Source organism: Natrix helvetica, assembly GCF_964273705.1.
Source record: "Natrix helvetica genome assembly, chromosome: 4".
Classification (NCBI taxonomy): Eukaryota; Metazoa; Chordata; class Lepidosauria; order Squamata; family Natricidae; genus Natrix; species Natrix helvetica.
The window spans coordinates 53,751,055-53,774,170 of record NC_138550.1 but is presented as its reverse complement, the minus strand read 5'-3'; the positions used below and the strand labels follow the sequence as shown (position 1 = coordinate 53,774,170).

General features: G+C 35.4%; 1 protein-coding gene and 1 long non-coding RNA gene across 3 annotated transcripts; one reads left to right on the top strand and one right to left on the bottom strand.

Annotated features, from left to right (window-relative positions):
• Positions 1 to 579: 579 nt before the first annotated feature.
• KCNE1 (potassium voltage-gated channel subfamily E regulatory subunit 1) lies at positions 580 to 957 on the top strand (the record flags this gene model as incomplete). The annotated part of the gene is made up of 1 exon (XM_081953147.1): positions 580 to 957. One exon carries the CDS (start codon positions 580 to 582, stop codon positions 955 to 957), a length of 378 nt encoding a protein of 125 aa, XP_081809273.1.
• Positions 958 to 16,800: 15,843 nt separating this feature from the next.
• LOC309391150 lies at positions 16,801 to 22,811 on the bottom strand. 2 transcript variants are annotated; one of them, XR_014175226.1, is made up of 3 exons: positions 22,703 to 22,811; positions 17,340 to 17,480; positions 16,801 to 16,936 (listed from the first exon to the last, which is right to left on the bottom strand). It is a non-coding gene; the product is annotated as an uncharacterized lncRNA (long non-coding RNA). The 2 variants fall into 2 exon arrangements; XR_014175227.1 differs by lacking the exon at positions 22,703 to 22,811 and adding an exon at positions 19,001 to 19,376.
• Between the last annotated feature and the right edge of the window lie 305 nt (positions 22,812 to 23,116).

Here is a 23,116-nt window from a genome sequence, read left to right as displayed (position 1 = left end):
CAATTTTAGTGTACAAATATTGATGAGAGAAATGTTTATCGCATTCTTATGAAAAGTATGAGTTGATAAAATTATAATAACCAACAGACTACAGTAGATGCAGAGGAATAAAACAATATATGTTGTCAGATTTATTTCATCTCCACTACTAAGCATATTATCAATTGCTTCATTATTGTTTCACATGGAATATCTTTTGGTTACAAATAATGCCAATATTTAGGGCAGGGGTGTCAAACTCGCGGCCCATGGGCCAGATGCGTCACATGCTAGGCCTGCCCGGTTTAGCAAAGGGGGAAAATGTCCCGATACGTCACATGACAGTGCGAGTTTGACACTCCTGATTTAGGGGGACGGTTGGCACATGATTCTTTTAGATGAAATAAAGATCTGAAGCATACACAGTTCAAGAACCAATCCCATTTTTTAAAAGTGTACTATGTTTCTATCATTTTTATAAAAGAAACTCAGTTTGAAGACAATATTAAACAGATACTATAATTTTCATGCATTCTTTTTAACTATCTTTTTTCAAACTTCTCTAGATCTTGTAGAAACAGCCGCATCCCTCATGACACAATGGCATTGCCATCCAACAACACAGCCTTAACCTTGATCCTCTCAAAATTGCTAGAAGACTATGTAGAGAAGAAAAACCACCCCACGCCTCTACCCTTCAATGATTCCAGTGACCATCTGGAAGTAGTGTTTATACTTCTGCTGCTTGGATTTTTTGGATTCATCACCTTTGGGGTCATGATCAGCTATATCCGCTCCAAAAAGCTGGAACATTCCAATGACCCCTACAATGTCTACATCGCCACCGATCTCTGGCAGAAGTGGGATAAAGCCAACTTGCAGGCCAAAGTAGTAGAAAATTATAAATCATGTTGTATATGGAAAAATGAGCATGCTGTCGAACAACCTACTAATCATATCCCTGAAGTGAAATCTTAATAACAAGATAAAGAGACATTGTGCTGTCCCCTCAAAAGTACCAAAGAGACAGCAGTTGGACAATACATTTCAAAGCAAAGGGGTAGAACCGATAACCTCTACAATTGCCTCCCTTAAGTTGATGCCACACTAATGTGTTAAATGAAACCTTCCGGCAATTCCTGACCCATATGAGCTTACTGTGTAGTAGTAGGAGTTGTTATTTGAAGAGCTCATGATGAGGCACCATGTTGGGAAAGACAGCTGTTCTAATCTAAACAGTAAAAATATAGCAGGTATTGGTAAGCTATTATTTATCCCAGCATGTTTTTTCCACAAAAATCTAGATGTACTATGAATGGATCCTTGTTCTAGACTTCGTTCTTATTAACAGAACAAGTATGAAAATGTTGCTTCAGTTGGCATTTTGCAGGTGTCTCCATCTCACCAACAGAAAACATGAAACTGATTCATAAGAGATGGAGCGAGACCAATGCAGTTTAATAAAAATCACATAATTTCTGTGTGTATAATGTAATATAGGCCATCCAAATAGATGGGCTTTTAACCAGTTAAAATGTATGGCTCAAGGATGGGTTCTGGCAGTCACTGCTGCCGGTTCGCCCATGGGTGTACCGTGTGTACGCCCTTGATGCGCGCTGTGCAATAAAAATTGTTCTGTACATGCACAGAAGCAAAAATCAAGATGGCGCCACTTGGAGAACCACTTCGGGGGCATGGTAGGCTTGGGTCATTGCCGGTTCCAGCGACCTAGTCTGCCAAACCACTACCAGTTCAGCTGAACCAGTCCAAACTGGTAGGAACCCATCACTGGTATGGCTGGAGACAGATTTGTTTAAATTTAGGAATTAAAAAAAAGACTTTAAAAAACTTTTAAATTTAGGAACTATAGAAACAGCCAGTTTCACAAAATATAAATTTTCAAGGAAAAATGTAGAGAGAAGGAGCTATAATTAAACTTAGTTACATTATATAGCTAAGAGTACTTCGATACCAATATTGGACACCATTTGGTATCAATTCTGGCTCTTATTGATCTCATGATATTTGTTTTGGAGAGCTCAGTGGGTTAATTCTGACTTTTGGCCTTTAAATATCAGTGGTTCGCAAACCTTGTGAATGATTTGCTTTGCCACTGGCAGGACCTCTTGCTTCGATCTGGTCCATGTGCTCCATTTAAGTCAGTCCTTGCTCCCTCTTGCCCCAAGGTTCATATACAATTCCTGGAGTTTCTCTTTCTCTCTATACATTGCTTGGAACCTATTCGTTTTCTTACAATCCAAACAGAAAAGCAACATAAATATACATAGCCGCTTAGAGTCACCCACTAGATGAATTTAATAAATAGATAAATATGATTTTATATATGATAAACATTTCACTGATAGATTTCTTATGAAATCAGTAGAGTGCAATTTTCCAAAAAATGATTGTGCATCTTTCTCCAAAGCTTTCAGTTACTGATCAATATTTTTTATGATAATTCACTGATTCTTGTTGTAATTTGCATGATATTTCTCATTGCCTTTAATAAGTGATTTCTATTGAAGGAGTTTGTAATTTCTAGTTATTATATAACTTCAGTAGTATTTCAAACAAATGGTTTATTTTACTGTATTTTTATACAATATCCTCTATTGAGGAACAATTGATTGGGAATTGGTAAATAATGGTATATGTTAGGAATATATCATTAAGGCTGCCAAATGTCCAGAAAAATAGGCTAGTTTGTTCTTAAGTCTTGATTTTAGAAATCAGCAAGTAATTAATATAGATATAAATGCTTTCAAATAATTTCAATTTCAACTTCAATCTTTTTATGTACATTAAGTGATTGTAATTGGTCTTTGTACATTTGTAATTTTTCATCACAAAATGTAATAAAAATGCTAATCTCAGACATGTTGCATATTGCCCTGTATGGATAGCAAATTCATGACAAACTTACCTTGGTTGTATCATCTCCCCAGAAATCATCTTTCCCTTGCTAACTCTTTGAATTTCACCAGGTTTCTCTTGGTTTAGCAACCTATCACCCTCAAAATAAAGTTTCAGAAAAATGTATTTTGTGTCCTCCCTTTTCTAACTGCTAGAATAAATGAGTGTTCAATATTTCACCCACTTAAAACTGTTCTCCTCTAAATTTTAGCCACTTATTGGTCCTTTTGGGTATTGAGGGGGGAGCTAATCATCACCGAGAGAATTTCAGGGCTGAATCTAGATCTTATGTCATCTCCAACTCTGGATCCCCAACTTGGTGCCCCTTAGTTATGTTGCCTATAGCAGGAGTCACCAACCTTTTGGACCTCAGGGATCACTAAATTCATAATTTTAAATCCTGCGGACCACTAATGAATTTTTTTAAAAGATAAATAATATTTAGGTCAGTGATAGTCAACCTGGTCCCTACCGCCCACTAGTGGGCGTTCCAGCTTTCATGGTAGGCGGTAAGGGTTTGCTGTAACTCTGCTTTATAAATTTTATAAAGTAAAGTTACTTCCCTACTTTATAAATTACTGTGGAAGCAGTGGGCGGTTAGAAAATTTTACTACTAACAGAGATGCAAAAGTGGTAACTCTGCTTTATAAATTTTATAAAGTTACTTCCCTACTTTATAAATTACTGTGGAAGCGGTGGGCGGTTAGAAAATTTTACTACTAACAGAGATGCAAAAGTGGTAACTCTGCTTTATAAATTTTATAAAGTTACTTCCCTACTTTATAAATTACTGTGGAAGCGGTGGGAGGTTAGAAAATTTTACTACTAACAGAGATGCAAAAGTGGTAACTCTGCTTTATAAATTTTATAAAGTTACTTCCCTACTTTATAAATTACTGTGGAAGCGGTGGGCGGTTAGAAAATTTTACTACTAACAGAGATACAAAAGTGGCGGGTAGGTATAAAAAGGTTGACTACCCATGATTTAGATAAAGGTTTCCCTCGCACATATGTGCTAGTTGTTCCCAACTCTAGGGTGCGATGCTCATCTTCATTTCAAAGCCGAAGAGCCAAAGCTGTCCGAAGATGTCTCTGTGGTCATGTGACCAGCATGACTCAACATCAAAGGCACACGGAGCACTGTTACCTTCCCACCAAAGTAATCCCTATTTTTCTACCTGCATTTTTTAGGTGCTTTCGAACTGCTAGGTTGGCGGGAAGCTGGGACAGGTAACGGGAGCTCATACCATTATGCGGTGCTAAGGATTTGAACTGCTGAACTGCCAACCTTCTGATCGACAAGCTCAGCATCTTAGCCACTGCATCCCTAAATAGTATTTAGTGCAATATAAAAAATGAAAATAATTTTCCTGCAGACCACCAAAATTTTTCCACAGACCACCAGTTGGTGGCCATTGGCCTATAGCTCCCATTGATATTTCAGCAAGGGAAAATGAGATTTGTAGTCCAATACAAATAGGAATATTCTAGGCATGCATCAAATGATAAGAAAGTGTTTATAAGAAAATGGTCTGTGGGTCCAGAGACGGGGGAGATTTTGCAATGGCTCTCTGACTATAGTTATTATCATTTCTTATTTTGTGTGCCTTTTAAGAGTTTTAAGTGTGATTTTTTTAAAAATGTATTTATTTACTTTTTTAGTTAATTGTTGTACACCACCCAGAATCACATTCTTTTGAGATAGGGAGCTACATAAATATGATAGATAAATAAATAATAAAACAAATAAATAATATATAATCTGAAAAAATGATATATTTTCCAAAGTAAGCATCGTGTTTAAGCATGACTCAAAATATATATTAGAAACAATTTAATTTCTGCATGTTATATTTCCCAATGAAATTGCTCGCTGGTGTTTTTTTTTTTTCATGCCGCAAAAGCCATTCATCCTGTTTGTAAAAATTGTAAAATTGCTATCTGGGATGGATTACAACATTTACCATATTTCAACTGAAGTTCTTGCTTAAACCTGCACTAGGGATCACCACTAAGGAGTCTAACATGGGAACCTGGACACTGAATCATCAATGTGAGGTTCCATTAACATTTCTGTCATATTTTATGAACCAGGGGAAAAAAATTAAAGTCCTAAATATTATGTTTATCCATATTCTTGTTTGAAATAATACTAATTATAATGCAAAACATCTTTTGATACTAAATGCTTTCTGGTCAGCCAATTCATTCTCTCACCATGTGCATCTAAAAAAATAATATTCTCACCAACATTTTATTTTATTTTTAATTCCTAATGCAGATTTTAAGAAACCTAAAGTCTCAGAATTGTAACATGATAGCCAAGTACTCACATTGCTTAGTTATAACAATATATGCTTTCAGGAGTTTTTTTTTTTTTTTTAATTATAGCGGCGTATGTCCAGAATGTAAGAAAAGCATGAAACACATCAGGATTCTTTCTTCAGATTTGCAAAATAAAAAAATGGGTTTCATTTTGTGTGAGCACCATCTGCTGGTGAAATGATTGTGTATGAAGGCAACTGTAACATCAGCATTATCATCCAAACTGCTGGTAACAGATGTTTATTTCTTCCTTCACTCACTTCAATGTATATGATTGCCCATTAACAACTCTGGGTAGTTAATTTAAAACTAAATTTTAAATCAACAACAATAAATGTACATATAGTAGCAGCTGAGGTCAACAATGATCACTACAAATAACATCCATCTTATGGGCTTCATTGACCTCACAATCCCCACACCAAGGACAATAGGCAAAATCTTTCCCAAAAGCAGAGTTCTGGCCTGCTGAATCTTGGGATTATGATGTTCCAGAAAAACAGGCATGGCAACAGAAAAGGCCTGTTTCCTAAATCACACCAAGGGACATTCCTTGATAAACAAAAATTGAACCTACACATAAGAGGGGAGCTGACTTTCTTTCTGATATAATAACCTAGATAAACCTTTTTCCCAGACATTGTTTGAATAGTCATTATATGCATGTTAACGTTAGTAAAATATATTTTAGTAATGCCGTGTCACTAAAAATATCACCTATGAAAAAGCAACGTGCAATGTACAGCTTGGGGACAAAGTCATTTTTCATCTTTAAGTTATTAATGTAACTGAAAGGGAATAACCAGAATTTTAATTCTTATAAAAAAGTTAGGCTACATATCAGTCAGGAGTCTATATTGGGACTTTCTTGCATTTCCCTAACAAGACCATAAGACCCAGAAAATTTCTGATTTGATCTACTGGTAGTTATAATAAAAATCTGTTACACAATTGATCACATGACATAATCACATTATTCACATTACCAAGTATATGCTAGGACCTTCTTTTGGGAGGAAGAGGAGATCTCAGCAGGCCTTCTTAAAATATCATGGCCATGAGATCTTTACTATAGTGTGCTGGAACCATCCACAGTGCTAGAATCAATGGTCTTGTGCTCCTGATGGATTTCCCCCAATGTCAACCATTCATGAAGGAAAGAACAAACAAGCCACAGATGGCTGTAGTGAAGAAGCAGAAGCACTGGAAACTTACAGCATTTTAGATATTTGTATTTTTACAGGTATATGTTGAACATGAGGCAAACAATATATATTCAGCAGACTAACATCTTTAGAACATGTATCCCAACGTGCTTTGTCTCTATACTTGCCAAAAACTCTTAGTTTTATCATGCAGCCACAGCCAAACATACATTAGTGCATTTGATGCTTCACAGAATATGAGAAGATGAAGTTTCCAATTTCTAAAAAAGATGAATAGGAAGTGGAGATGAGGTTAATTGGACAGAGCAAAGTGGAGTTGTTTCAAGCAGCCATTTAGATCTAGTTCTCTTGGTTGTATACATCCACAACTAGATGGGCCTTCCCTGGTATCATGGCTGAATAGAACTAGCATTTCTTCCTGTTGTATAAATGTATTATAATCCGCTACTGCACCATCCTGTACGATGCCATCGATCCCTGCCCTTCCTCCCCTATTTTCATTGATCCTCGAGGTTCTCTACATCCTCCCCACCCTAGTAAACAGGATGCAACTGAGCACACACATGTACAACCTTGCTTAAATCAATTCCTTCTCTTTACCTTGGTGGAAAGGGTGCTATCATTGAAATTATTGTGGCCTCTCCTATTGATAACACTCCCCAGCCGTTTCCTAACAATCTGCTCACATTGAGGAAGCATTTAGTAATTATTCTGAAATGCAATTTGCCTGCCAAAAGAAATGGCCAGCATGCCTGGTTATACACCATCATACTATTATTCCAAACTAATCCAATAACCTGGAAAAGAAAACATGCCTTCAGAGGATATTATTCTGCTTCTGAAACTTACGTTCGGTGAACTATTGGGTTACCTGCTAATTCTTAGCCCCACTCTCTGCAGTCAGGATTTATCAGTTTTTTATAAGAGAAAATAATCTTGCTTTCATCTAATACAGTGGTTCTCAACCTGTGGGTCGGGACCCCTTTGGGGGTTGAATGACCCTTTCACAGGGGTCACCTAAGACCATCGGAAAACACATTTTTTTTGAAAAAAATACAGAAAACATAAAATAATGTTATGGTTGGGGGTCACCACAACATGAGGAATTGTATTAAAGGATCGCAGCACTAGGAAGGTTGAGAACCACTGATTTAATATGAGACAGAAAGATTACGACTACATCACAGAATTACATAAATTCAAAGAGGAGAATACATTTAGGAAAACTTTCTATCCTTTTAAAAAATTGATTAAGAACAATTATTCTTAAAAGCAAGAATAATTGCCATTCATAAGAATGACTGTTGTAACTTGGGGATAGAAATGAACTTGTCTGGGATCTGTTGGAGGATAACATTTTTAAGTTCGATTAAAGCCGTTGCCATTATTGAGAAGGGAAATAGTGGGCCTCATGAACAAAGAGTGCTTGGAACTTTCTGAATTTAGAATAGATTTTTTTAAAAATCTTGAAAATATTCCTTATGGCTTCTCCTCGAGGAAAGCTGATATCTCAAAAAGGGAGCAAGGTGTTCTGACATTTCTGAGAATTCAACAGAGCCTTCTTGGGAGAATATCACCAATGCAGAGCATTACAACTGAAAGACCATTCTCCCTCATCAGGTATCATAATTTCAGATAGTATAACATAAATATGCAGGATGGTTAAATCACATGTTAATTTTCCTTTAAAGTCAACAATTGCTTTTCTTTGTATTTGCAGTTATGATCTAACTTCAGGTAAGAAATCAAGTCAATAATTGAAAAAAGAAACTTAGTGAAGGTTTGTGTTATGGCAAAGAGGGTAGGAAGTTATGCTAATAAATCTAGCTTTTGCAACAAGTAAGATCAGTCAAGTATTCTTCTATAATCACCTATTTCCTCATCTGGAGTTTTAATATTTAAAACAATAAATACTATTCTTGTATTTGTTTCTTAACAAATAAAATGATTTTTTTTCTCTACCCATCTTCTCATGACAGCATTGTGCAATACTTTATGCACTATGTTTCTAGAGTTTCTCAAAAATTGCTCCATTATAAAAACAAAATTGGAAGTTGTTACTTTATATTTCTTTTTGTGATCTCTCTCTCTCTCTCTCTCTCTCTCTTGTAGTTTAGGCTTCGTTTTCTTTCTTTCCCTCCCCCCCTTATCTTAATTATTAATTTCTGATAGTTTTTTGTACCCTTTAGTGTAAAAAATAGTAAGGTTATCTTTAAAAACGTTACTCCGTATGGATGCAAATGTAAATGCTGTTATTTCAGTATTTGAATATTCTTCAGTTAAAATAATTATTTGCACATGGTCTTCAGATACAAATTATAGTCAGCAATTCTAACATTGAAATTTTTGTAGTTTTTCTTCACTACTCCAACATTTGTGTACTGGAAATTTTTGAATAATTTGAGTACATGTATAAATTGTTTGTAAACAAAATGGTTCTAAATTCCAAACCTGTTAAAAAGAAAATCAATATTATTTTTACGTGGTGTTCCTTAACACTATTTCATAACAATAGTCATTCATGACTTTCTCCACTATAATGGTTTACTTCTAGCTCAAAGATTAATTTTTTCCTTATATCTTTATTTAATGTAAGTCTTGCCATAAGTTTTAGTCACCAGTAATAGAAAGGTGTCTCATATTCTTTGGTCATGTGATGTGGGGAATTCGCTGGAGAAAGCAATTATGTTGGAAGAATTAGCCATAAAAGGAAATCAGGCTGTCAAAGAACATGGTGGCAGGATACCATCAAAGCTGACACCAACCAAAGCACAGAAAAACCTCAAAGAAACAGTGCAGGATTGGGAGATGTATGGAGACCTGGTGCATAAAATAGCCGAGAGTCAGATTCAACTGAATGGATAATATGATGATGATGATGATCATCATCAATAGAGAAGAATACTTATTACCGCATCACAGCAGAATATTCCCATTCCTTATCAAGTCTTTTCTTTGCTGGAAAGAAAAGAGAAGCTCTTTTCTTTGAACATTCAAGGCACCGCCTGAACACTTTTGGGCTAACAAATGTTCTGTTTCATTATATTTTTCCCTTTAAATGCTCATTATCACATTTATGTATATATATAATTTTTAAATCTGGGAAGATACATTTGTTTTTCTTTTTAAAGAAATGATGAAAATGGGAAAATATTTAAATTTAATCTCTTCTTAAATTGGTCTTTTAAAAAAGTGCTAAACTAAGTTGGAATGTATTAGACGTTTTGACAATATTCTCTTGGATTAAAGCAACACAATATACTACATATATTAATGCAAGAATATTTATATCATATACAACCACTTCTTCGAGTATTTCTATGTAATGACAATTTTAATGCCTGTATTTTTTTAATATGTTATTATCTTCTAACATCAGTTTTTTCTAACGCTCCCACAAACATTGTGCTAGGTTTCCTTTTCTGGGACATCATGCCTGCATCTCATGAAGTTAACTGTAGCTTATAACATAATAAGCATTTTAATCTTCCTGATGCCACAAAGTTTGCATTTTGCTATCTCTAATACATTTACTTTAGATTATCTTTGACATTTTTCCATCTGTCAAATTTCTCCAATATCAAAACATAAGATGGAATTGGTTTATTAAAGTTATCTCTTATTGAGCAACTGAAAGAAACCTTTCTCTTCACACAGGTAAAGTTCTTCACTTTTATTTTATTTTGGTTTTATGCTGTTTCTTATCTCTCTCAATATATTAAAACTTAATACACCTACTGTAAGTTAGAACCTGGGGCTAATCGAGTTATTGTGCAGAGCCTACATTATCTTTCCAAATTCGACACCCAATTGTGCATCCTTAATTTTGACTATACAAGTAGATAAGCATCACATCTACTTCTGGTAATAAGAACTACTCAGAGCAGAGTTGGCAAAGGAGTGCTTCCTTCAATTAAGTAAGGAATGAAGAGTATAGATTCTCACTCACCAAACCTAAGACAAGTGAAGTAAGTAGCTTTTGTTACTTATTATTTGGATTTTGGATTCATCACAGAGTACAGGATGGGAAGGCAAACAAATACGATTATTATACATTTCAGAATTTCAGATGTTGTTTTCACCTTTTCTTGTTTTCTTGTTCTCTGCCTTGAATTCAAATTTGTTGCTTTGAATAATTGTGAATAAAATACAAGAGATTTATATGAGCTGTTTTTATTCAGACTTTCAGACAAGGAATTATTATTTCATAATTAGTGATTTCAGAAATTTCTAGACTGGGAGGCTCTACTTCTACCGACAAAAGGCACTGTCCAACTATGGGTCCAGCATATATAACCTGTGATTTTTAAACTGATTTGAACATAGCTCAGCTCAGCTTTCCATATATTATCTACTATTTCCACAAGAGTAGTACTTGGAAAGTGTTTGTATTTTGAATGTGGATCAATATTACTTTTGTCATAAATCGATATATGGTCTTATCTAACTTCAGTGAAGTAATCAGTTTTGAAATAACATATCTAATAAGTAAGTGCAGATTCTGTATGATTAAGCAGAAAAATCTTAAAACTGCAGAATTCATTAACATTCTTTTAACCCAAGGTTTTTTTTTAGCAAAAGAGAAAAAATGGCAGAATTCATTGTTCTTTTTCTAGTTCAAGCAATTCACAAACATGTCTTTGGATATATTGAACAGCATAGTGTAATTCAATGCCAAGGTCATAAGATATTATCAGGTTTTCAATCTTGGTCAGCAAAAACTCTGTAAAGGATTGTCAAAATATCGTAAAAATATAGCTTATTTTAACCTTGATCAAATAAACTAACTTTACATTTTCTTTTATTTCCTAAAAACTTAATCTTTAGTTTATTCAAATATTGTTGATCTCTCTTCAATGTTTCTTGTCCTACTGCATAGGAGTCTTCAAGGCTTTAACAAGTCTCTTTATAAATCCAATAATAAAGTCATTCCCATGGTTTATCATTTGCATTTCCCTTTAATGTTTAAAATTTCAGGCAACTTTCTTTGTATAGCCAATAAAGAGTCCTTATCGGGATCATTCTCTTGGCCTGCCACTTGTATTTCTACTTTACATACCTTCTCTATATTAAAATACAGATTTTTAAAAAATCCAATATTTCTGATTCCACTATTTTATATCTGTCATGCTTTCATTAACATCTTTTAAACATAGAAGCAGACATTATTACTTGTGATAACCGTAGTTAATCATTTCTAGCTCCATTCTTCAAAGAGCTCCTTTAATATTTTAAATGTTGTAGTGCTGCATGTCATTTTGTAAATTCCAATCTAAGACAAAACCACAGGCAAGGGTTTTTGGCTTTTGGCCTGGAATCCTTAGTCCCCTTTAAATCATAGTCTCTATTCAAAGTTTTGTTCAGAAATATAGACTCACCAGATGTCTTTTCTAATGACATTCCAATCTTTAATAGCCTTAAGATAGCTAAACAGACAATTTGTGAAAGTACTTAGAAGCAGTTAGCAAATGAATTGTCCTTTAAAAGGTGCTGCTGTGATTGTGAGCTGAAATCTATGGGACCACTGCCTTGCAGTCTCCTTGCGAAGAAGACCTGTCCAGAGTATATGTGGGTGATCTCTCATCCTCTCCTTGTTCAGAGACGTTCCACCGTTCCTTCATTTCCCCCCCAGTTATTATCTCTGCTCTCCATGGAGACCTGTTTAGTTTTCCATGGCTCCACTGGAAATCTTTTTCTGTTGTTTCTGTTTCTAAATTCAAAGCAGTTACTTAATATAAATCTGTATTAGGAATGAATGGATGGATAGTTGATTAGATACACAATAATAGTGAAAAACTCAACTAGTTAATTACCAACTACATTTTTTATAGATTGAGCTCATTATGACTCTTGCAGATTCATGTAGTCTTACAAAATCATCAAGACAAATTACAATTTATAAGAACTGGCCTTATAAATTATACTGTAGCTGAGAGGAATTTGTTGGCAGTCTTCATAATAATGTCAATTGAAATATTTAGCTAAAGATGTCAGAATCAAGAGTAAAAGCACCATACCACTTACATTCTGCTTGTTTTATGATTGCTGTTAAAAATCATAAATGAGTGTGTGTGTGTGTGTTTGTGTGTGTGTGTGTGTGTCAGAGCAAACACTGATGAAGCACTGATGTTAAGTTCATATGATCTTCTAGTATGAAGGTGTTGAGTAGGAGCCATATATCATAGGTAAAATTCCAGAGTTGTCGCAAAATTCTGGACAACAATATATATTTTATTGTTTGTAAAAATGAGATTGATTTAATCGAAAGCATGGAAAAAGCTGCTTGTCCCACACAAGTCCTTAATAATAATGTTAATCTGTTGTTTTATAATGTTCAAGGTCCTTAGTATGCAAATACAAAATCCACAATAATTGCTGAGCCCTAATGTATCCTGAATCAATATAACCATCATCAACATGATGTGAGGAAGAAGTGATGATAGATTGAAGGTATCTTGAAATTTAAAAATCTGAATGGTCAAATGAGGATCTATTAACATTTCAGTTAGGACTGCTGCAATATAAATAACTAAACTAAACTAAAATGTGATTGATTTGTTTATGGTTACTGTAATTTCCTATCAAAAAAATATGCCATTTACTCACCAGATTATAGGTAAATAACCTATAGCTCAGCACGTGTCTACCTAACCAAAAAAATAATGGTGGATTTCCCCATTTGTGAGATTACACAATCCAGATTTTTATTTACACAATTGTTAAAACGAAGTACAGAATAATGCTGGCTCTCAGGAAAGATGGAAAGTTATTATAGTTCAGGAAAAAGAAATAGTTTAGGTTCTTGGAACTCTCATGGAAAATAACAGGGCTTGTATCAGCAAATACTATAATCTGTACTGTTAGTCATGAAATGGGTGTATATTGATACTTGAGAGATGTGCAAACACCTAGCCAGATGCATAGCAGGAAAAGTGAGTAACAGGAAGGTGCATCACATCATTACTTCATCTCTATGTCTTGCAACAATGCCCCTTTCTTTTCTGTCAATATTTTGGTCTAAGGTATCAGTAAAGAAACATGAACATCTTCATTTACTCTATGTATATAGATACCAGAGGCTCAGGGAGAAATTGTTCTTTCAAGTATTATTTTTCCTGTAATGGTACTCCAACTTCAACTCATCACTGTGCTTGAACATTTCCAAAGGCAGGAATCATTCTGTACCTCCATTTCTAGAAGATAAAGCAAGAAGTAACTTGTGGCTCAGTGGCTAAGATGCTGAGCTTGTCAATCAGAAAGGTTGGCAGTTCGATTCCCTAGCACCCCATAACGGAGTGAACTCCCGTTACTTGTCCCAGTTTCTGCTAACCTAGCAGTTGGTGGGAATGTAACAGCGTTCCGTGTGCCATTTAGTCATGCTGGCCACATGACCACAGAGACGTCTTTGGAAGCACTGGCCCTTTGGCTTTTGAGAACGACTAGCACATATGTGTGAGGGGAACCTTTACCTTTACCTTGTGGTGTCCTAAAATCTACCAGAGAACTGTAAAACTTCCTCAAGCAATTCATAATTGAATTCATCTCATGGATGCCAGGATTCATTTATGAGTAAGCATGCTTGGATTTTAACTTCTGTCACATGACTTCCTTGAATATTTCTTAGAATGAAAGAGAAGACACTCCCCCATTCTTATGCTCTTGCCACGGCCAATTCAAGGCTTGTCATAGGCATCTCTGAAAGGGCAGTTCTTCACACTTGACAGACTAGCATGAAATGTAAGTATATTACTGTGTTTTTTCCCCCCACATGCTACTGTACTAGATTTATACTTAATTTGGATTTCTTTCAATCTCAGAAAGCAAAAGCAGACACAAAAGAAATACAGTAACTTGTTCTTTCTTTTCTTTTGCTAGAGATCTTAAAATTACTTTTGATTGATAATAAATGAAGATGTCCAAATGTTGTATTTATATGGAAAACAATATAATTTTCTTTATTTAAATTTTTTTGGGAATTTTCAGCCACCTTTTGAAAGACTGTTGTTGTCATTCAATCATGTCAATTTTTTATGACGAAAGGGTACATTTCAGCAGGGTAATCTTGTAACATTGAACAACTTTGTCTTCTAAGCTCTCCTTTTCAATTGCCTTCAGCTTTCCTATCATTAGCATATTTTCCAGTGGTTGTTGTCTTCATTTCATGTCTCCCAAAGATTGTTGCTTCTTTATTCATGTTTCCACAGAAGATTTTATCTTCGCTCCATCTTTTCTTAAAATGAGAGGGGGGAGGGAGGAGGGGAAAGGGAGGGAGAGCGCAACAGGCTGCTTTTTTTGCACTTTTCTATTTTGAACAAGAGATTCCTTATGTCTTTCTTACTTACAGCCATCAAAGTGGTATCATCAGAATATCTGAGATTACTAATACATTGAATTACTAATTTTAATTCTAATTTCTATTTCTTGTAGATCTGCATTTATCATTACATATTCCACATGTACGTTAAATAAATACACTGAAAGTGTAGAAACTTGGTAAATTCTTAAATAAGTCTCTTCTCTTTTCCATTCAATCCTTATACTCAATTTCTGTGCATTGCTTACTTCAATATAAATTAAATCCCTGCCACTTCATGTTCTCTAAAACTCATGTTGTTTAGCAAATTTTCCTACCTATATACACATATATATTTTTATTCTGGTCACTGACCACAATATACGGTAATTACAGCAGTGTATTAACCATTAAAAAGACTAAGCACATGCTTAGGGAACCAGGCCCAAAGGGGGCACCACAAAGTTGAGAAAGAAAGAAAAACCAATGAAGATTTGTAAAGTATGCACAAAGGAGGGGGCACCAAGATTTGTCAGTGCTTAGGGCATCAGTGAGCCTTAATCCACCACTGGGTAACTACTAACAGCAGGTAGAACAGAATACAACCATGTGTGATATAATCAAAGTAGACCTAATTTTGAAGAGAGCAATGATATTTGCCCACTGTGGAAACTCAGTCCTACTGGTCTGATATTAATAACTATGTATAGAATAAATCGAGGTTGCCAGTTTATTCCATACATTATTAATTGGAGAGTAATACAATTCTTATATAAAAATACAGCAAGATATAGACATTGGTTTTATTTTATTTTATATCAATAGACAACCATTGAATTCTTTTACATTTCAGGATATTTGTCCCTGTATCATTTTTAATGATGCAACAAATTTTATTTCCAGTTTCTTTAGTCATGTTTATCACTCTAATTCACTTCATCTATTCATATTGCTTTGATCATATCTGACTATTTTGTTTTTTTTTTCTATTCTGTTGTTACTAGGTGTTTGTAATCTACATTGTAGTCTTCTTTTGCTGACTGACTAGACTAGAGCTTCCATTTTTGCTTGTAATATATGTAGATAATTTGATTTTGGGTTTGTCTGTCTAGTGGAGATCTTGTGTAATCTTTTATGTTGATAGAGGAAAGTATTTGCTAAAAACATTGCATCTTTTCTTTTGCCAGAACTGTATTTGTCTCCCGTTTCCTTTCATATACCAACGCCAAATGTTCCCATTACTCTAGAAGCTACTTTACTTCTAACTTTAGCATTCCAGTGTCCTATATTTATTATGGCATCTTTTCTGAAGTTGTGTCAATAAGATGTTGCAAGTTATAATGGAATTGTTCAGCTTCCACTTCCTTTGTATCTGTAGTTAGCGTATATACACAGTAACAGTGATTAGCTAGCCTTCAACTTGAATTGAGATCATCTATCTTTTTGGGACTATAGCCAAGCATTTCTCCATATTTATTTACCTGTTTACACATTTCTATAACCAAACATCTACCCAGGAAACTCTAGATGGCAATCAGACATTTTTTAAAAAATCGTTCAAATTTTACAAATTTAAAAAAGAGCAATTTGCATACTTTTTTTTAGCAATAAGAACTAGTTGGGTTTTTTTAAATGATTCTGAAGTCTGCCTTAGAGGATCTGATGGGATCTGCAGAGGGTTCCTTTGATGGGAATTCCAATATATTTCAGTTCCTTAATTCCTAAAATGTCTTGGCATTTCTGCCTGGACAACATCAAGTCTTCCTTTATTCATTGTTCTGGCATTCTACTTACCAACGATATGTTTGCTTTTGAAGCATCAAACTGTCCTAATGCCTCTGGGCTCATGACATGTAACTGTAAAACTATCAGTGCTACTTGCCCCCTACTTTTCCCTGGTTAACTGTTCAACACCTTTCAACACAGGGGGTGACCTATTTCCTAGTATCAGGCTGGCATTGCCTTGGCTGTGAATGTCTATTTGGTTTCTTAACAGAGTACTGTTAAGCATTTGAAATAACATTCAAATAATATTTGAAAAAAATCTTGAAAATAAAGATCCTTGATTGGAGCACTGAAATGCTTTTTTTAAAATAAATAAATAAATAAATAACATGCTCTGCTTTGAATAAGCCAGTTTATTGAGACAAGAGACCTCCTATCAAATCTGGTACCAGAGCAGTGCTCCAAGAAGCTCAGGTCACGTTTCTCTGCAGTTGGAACACCAGCACTCCTCCTTTTCCCCAGCTATCACTTGCTGTAAATAAAACAAAACAAACAGGACTTCCTGGGGTGAGTTTTTAAACATGAAGACTCCTCCAAAGCAAAGGCTGCCCTATCCAGAGTTAGCAGGTATGCAAATGTGCTTGTCATGATTTGAAATGATACAAAAATATTGGTGATACTGGGGGTTAAGATGCTATTAGGAGGCCCTGATGTCCTACTGTATCCTGCTTTTCACAGCAATGTTCTTCCTGATACAATATAAGCCATTACAAATAGAAGCGGAGTATGATCCCTCTCATGAGGCAGTCTATGATCCCACACATACAGGAAGGAATATATTCAACTTTTATTTCCATGATTTTAAGTGTTCATGGAAGTGACAGGTGGGGGAAGGACAAATGACAAAACATACACAGATATGTCACAATACTTACCTGCTTGCTTTTTGTGCTCTTCCTAAATGCCTATGTAAATGTTCTTTCCATTCTCACTTTTCTTATAGCATTTATTTGTTGGTTTGTTTATCAGATTTTAGACGCCTCTTACATCATAGACTCTCTGGGAACTTAATACTCCTAAAAATATAAACAAACAAACAGTTCCCAGATAAAAAACACAAACTAGGAACAACATACTGGATGAAACAAAATATAAAGCATCACCAAGCCTAACCACCTAAATTCCCAAGCACCAGCCAAAGTGGATTGCACAGAAACAAGCCATTTCTACAAAAGTCACTTAATCAATCCTTCCTTCCTGGCTTACAATGTTAGACATTCTACATAAGACACCACTGGCTGAGATCTAACAGAGAGCACTCCACAAAATCAATAGAATAACCTTTTTTCTCATTTTCTAGGGAGTACTGAAAGCTACGGATAGCGAGTTCAGTTATTTTCCCAAACTGCCATTTGCAGCACTCTTTGGACAAAATATCTTGAAGGTAAATGGGCACAAAACTGTATTTTACAGTACAAAGATAAAATGTGTTGACTTCTCTGATCAAGGATGACTCTGAGAGGGCCACAATTTTGTGATATTCTTTTCCTTTTTCATCTTTCAATTTCAGAAAAGTTGAATGTAATGCTTACGACAAAACCTTTCTGCTCTGTCTTTGCCACCTCTTTACATCCTGAAAAAATTCTTCTTGTAACTCTGATGAGTTAATCTTCTGATTTTATCTGACCATAATTATCTATTACAACATTATGTTTAAAGAGCTGCAGTGTCCCACACCCCAATCTACCACATTTGCAGACTGTAAAACTGGAGTGAACTTCAGCAGTTTTGAAGGGAACACATCTGGGGAAAATATTCACCACATAGAAAATATTTCAAATCCCAGTAGCTGGTGATAATACTTTTCTTCCATTATTCTTTGTATTGAAGAACTCAGAATGACACCTCACCAGAAATATTGTTGGGGTCCTAAACTTTATATAACAGCTAAGGTATTTACAAAGTAAATTTGGCATAAAATGATTATCATTACTGTTCTTGTAATAGGATACGGTGACACCCCTACCCCCCCCCCCCAATTATAAATTATCATCAGTGGGTTGCAACAGTGATCAATTTGATATTTGCTATTCCAGTGGCATGGTATCCATGGGCAGGAAAATACCATATCAAATCAGTGAATGGCATTTCACTGGAAGAGATTCTTGGTTTCCCACCTTCTAGGACATTGGTAATAGCATGATTAGGTTAAGAAACCAAATCCAAAATTACTGCTACACTAGTGATGGGCATATGCACATTACAAGATAGGGAGCTTTGATTACATTGTCACTTTTTCCATCTTGACACCCTCTACCTCACCGCCATCATTAGGCATTTGAAAAGCAATGCACGTTTGTCATAGTGGTTAACACAGAAACTTTAGGAACAGTAGTAATTCAGTTTATTTTTCATGATGGGAGGGAACGTGGCTTACCTACGACTCAGAGGGGGCAAAGTGAAGCACTCAATTACTAATAGGTGCTTCACTGGGCACAAAGCCAGTAAAGCCTTGTCATTGATCTTATCTGATCAAGGAAATGGTGAAACAAACAAGGGATTTGAAGGTGATATAATTTCTTAAACGTTTTGTTACCGTGTGTCAGACAATTTTGTCAAGCTTCTCTGGCTCCTGGATTTTTATGATTCTAGGCATAGTGATGTTCATTTGCTGATGACTTAAACTTGTGTCATTTTGTTTGTTTTGTCTGGAAAACCTTTCCTGGTTCATGAAAATAAATAAATAGACCTATTAAAAGTATGCTTCATTATAAGAACTAGGAAGTTTATCTGGAATTTCCCAATAATTTGGCTAAGGTCGCTACAATATTATCTTCCCGAAAGCCCAGAAACACCATACTGCTCAACACATTTTATTTTACTGCAGCTATTATTTCAGCTGACAAATATCTATGGATTCTATAGTATGTAAAACGATGGGCTGTGCTGATTTTGTTGACTGTTTTTCTCTTGACAGACACAATACTGTCTCACACATACATATACACAGAGGAAGTACCCAGAAGGGCAATCAGACTGATTCATCTTATAAGGAAGGGATGGCAACATTTGGATTTTGTAGCTTAGAAAAGCAGCAGAGGAGCATGATAAAAGTATAATGTAGGAGTAGAAAGATAGAATTTTTTTTTCAGTTGAAGCTAAATGAGGATCATGCAGGACTGAAAAAAACAACCTCCTTATTTACACAGCACTTAAGTAAACTATGCAATGTGTTGCCATTTGATTTGATCCATATCAATTTAGGAAGCTTTAAAAGGTGACGATCAATTTCTGAAAGTTGTGGCTACAACGGCTACTAGATCCATAATGTCTCCCAAATCCCAACAGTCTCCAGTTGCTGACAATGGAAATAGAATATTATCCTCAAAGCCTATTTGTCCATTTTTTAAATGCAGGAAGGTACTGGACCATTAAGGAAGGTAGAAAGCTAACAATAATGTGTATCTGAGCTGATCCATCAGAACTCTTATGTTTATTCACTCAGAATCCTGTCCCTATCCCCATACTTTCACCCTTTTAATCCTGTTTTAATCCTGTTGGAATGGTCCAAGACCATTCTTTTCCTCCTCCCAAATTATTTTAATACTTTTACCACCAACTTCCATGTGAATCTTCTTTCTCCTCTTCATCTTCCCTCCCTCACCTGTTTTCATTTCACTCCACCTGTTTCCCCTTTCATCCCTCACACGCACCATTGGTAACAATGTATTACTGCTCACAAGTCCATTGGGGGGGAAAAGAACAAGTCATGTTCTCAAGTGAAGATTCTTCTGGTTGTATGCTCCATAACATACAGAGGGTCTGTTTCTCTGACAACTTACTATGGGTACACAACAAAGATCAAATGTACGTGTCTGCTGTTGTAATACTGTGAGCTTTACGATTAAGCAACCCTCATGTATGAAGTGGAAAGTTCACTCCTTCAACTCATGGAACCCAGAGTCTGTTCAGTATTAATGGGTGCTAGATTCCAGGTGGCTCAATCACAAGCCTCTTGCAGAGTAAACACTACCATTAAAATGTAATAATACCAAAGGAGGAAGATGAGTTGCTAGCAATAGCAGAACTGAATCATCCAGGATGTTCCCACAATTCCTCGTGGCCAGTGATAATTCCTATTTGGACCTCACAAAAGGGATCCAAAATAGTCCCTGGAAGGAAGTACCTTACTGTCCACATTCAAAAGCAAGATTTGACATAGAGTCAGAAGAGCAAATGATACAAAACAATTGTGGAGACCAGACAGGAAGAGAGCAGGTGAGATGTTTCATTAGAAAGATTCCAACTGGAGCTGCAGTGTATATTGAGCAGGCTGCTTCACTATGACCTTTTCCCAAGGCATCTATGGCCTCTATATGTAAGTCAAACTGTTTACTTTATTTCCATATGTGGCTTATTTCTAATAGAGTTCTTAATAGACAAAACCATTGGTTTTTTTTTGGTAATTCTAAACATAAAATTATATGAATTTTGAGTTATCACAATGCACGGATCTCTGGATCCACATGTGGTATGAACTGATATTTGGCTTAACAATGTTGGTGGTGTGGGATGAGAAGCATATTATTATTAAACATGTCCCAAGTTATTATGAGGAAATGGCTTCTCTGCATTAAAAAAAAAAGAGGGGGTATGTTGAGTGACATGATGGAGTGTATCGACAGAGGGTGAAGATGGTGTGAGGAACTACAATAAAGTGGCAGTTTCCCAGAAAGACAGAAGCATAATGCGGGGACAGGGACACACAGAAAGGGGAGAACAGAAAGAGCACAGCCCAGAGCTGAATCAAAGAAAGAGGAAGAGATTGAGCGTAATTATTCCCTAGAATCTCCCCAGTTTGTATCTTTAGTTAGAGTAGTATAGGTTTAGTTGGGTAAGATTCTATCTATATTGTGTGAGTAAATTATTGGCTGGATTGTTCTATGTCATTCTTGGGATTAGTTTGACAGTATTGGTATTCTAGAAATTAGTATTTTTGCTTATAAATCTAGCTTCTGATGTCACAGAACAAGGAAAGACAAATCATTACCATGAATTATGTTAAGTTTCTAGATACAAGGAGCACTTGGAAATAATATAATGGTTTCCAACTGGCACCACAAATTTGAGAAGTTAAATCCTCTTTATTTGTTACATTTGCATTTTTTTTTCTTTATGGACTCAGGGCAGTATAGATTTGGGTTTTCCTTAATTTTTGCTCTGCAATTGTGTGAAATAAATTGGGCTAAGGGGATAGTACTTCTGTCAGTTAGAAAAGGTGCTCATCAAACTCTTTCTATTGTTTGCCCCGTCACCCAGTTGCTCAATAGTCCAGTTAAGGTTTCAACATGATCCACGCCTAAATCCTCAATTCTCACCTCACACTGGCATATGCCTGCCATTTTAATTGCTACTATAGCAATACTTGTATTTCACCTGCAGCTCCTTGAGAAAAAAAATGGTAGACGAAAAATAGTTTGTGGATATTTGGTGTGTTTCACTTATCCTAATGGGAAGTAGTCAAACAAGTGCCTGAATATTATTCTGTTTTTCTTTCTTTTCTTTTCTTTTCTTTCTTTTTTTTTTTTTTTTTTTTTTGCAGCTCAGATGACGTTATAAAATGAATGTCAACCCCACAGAAGTCAAATCTGTTCTGAACAGTTTGCTGTCTATCTATATGCAAGACAGGGAAAGGAAGCTGAATTATACAAATCCATCTCTTGTACAGCAGGAAGAAATCTCGGCTTCCCTATACATTCTGATCATTATTGGGTTTTTTGGCTTTCTCCTTTTCTCTATGATGCTCAGCAATATTGTTCTCAGGCAGCGGGAAAACTACATGGACTATCTCTTTCAAGATAAATTTCCAGGAAAGAGGACGATAACTGCCTGCAACAGTATAATGGTTAATGTTGGAAAGGGTGTTACAACAGAAGCTAATACAGATTGCCAATGCCAAAAGACTGACAGTTGCCCAATGGCAGAAATTCCGAGCATGGAATCAGTGCAGAAAAATGTATGAAGATGCAGTAGCATGACCTATTTTTAACTGTGGATGATTTTGTTGCTGTCTAAAGTATTAAATCTGATTGCATTAACTTGGGCCATTCCTGGCAAGCCTCATTTGCAGCAACTTTCCTATCTACAGTGCAAGAAAAAACTTGTTTATTTCTAAACTGCATTATAGTTTTCCTATTCTAAATTCCATGAACTTTCCACTAATAGTTTGGTAATCAAGTTCAAACTTGTATGATTTCTTTATATTCATGCTCATGTGCACTTTTGTGATGTGTCCCACCTGGACTAAGTAAGCCATCTTCCTTCTTTTTCTTAATTGTGTGTTTTGTGAAGACTTTTGTTCTTTTAACTGTGTTATATTGTGGAGACCTCCTGACAATATAAAAGAAATACATAAAGGATGAAAGAGTCAAATCAAGCAAATGTTCATATTGGCTAGAAATCTAACTTTCCTGCCCTCGTTCATCATTCGTCCATTATCCATAAGTAGAAAATTCAAAACAAAAAGGGATGCCTGGAACCCCGGGCTGCAAGTATCCCCTGAAAATCAACAGAATCTGAAAATTGTCAAATTGTTATGTTTAATGTGACAAAACAAGGAACTTTATTAAAATCAAGAGAGAACAGGCAGGTTAATTATACCAAAGTTTAAGTTTAAATGGAAACAAACTGAAGTCAAGTTTAGATTCTAATT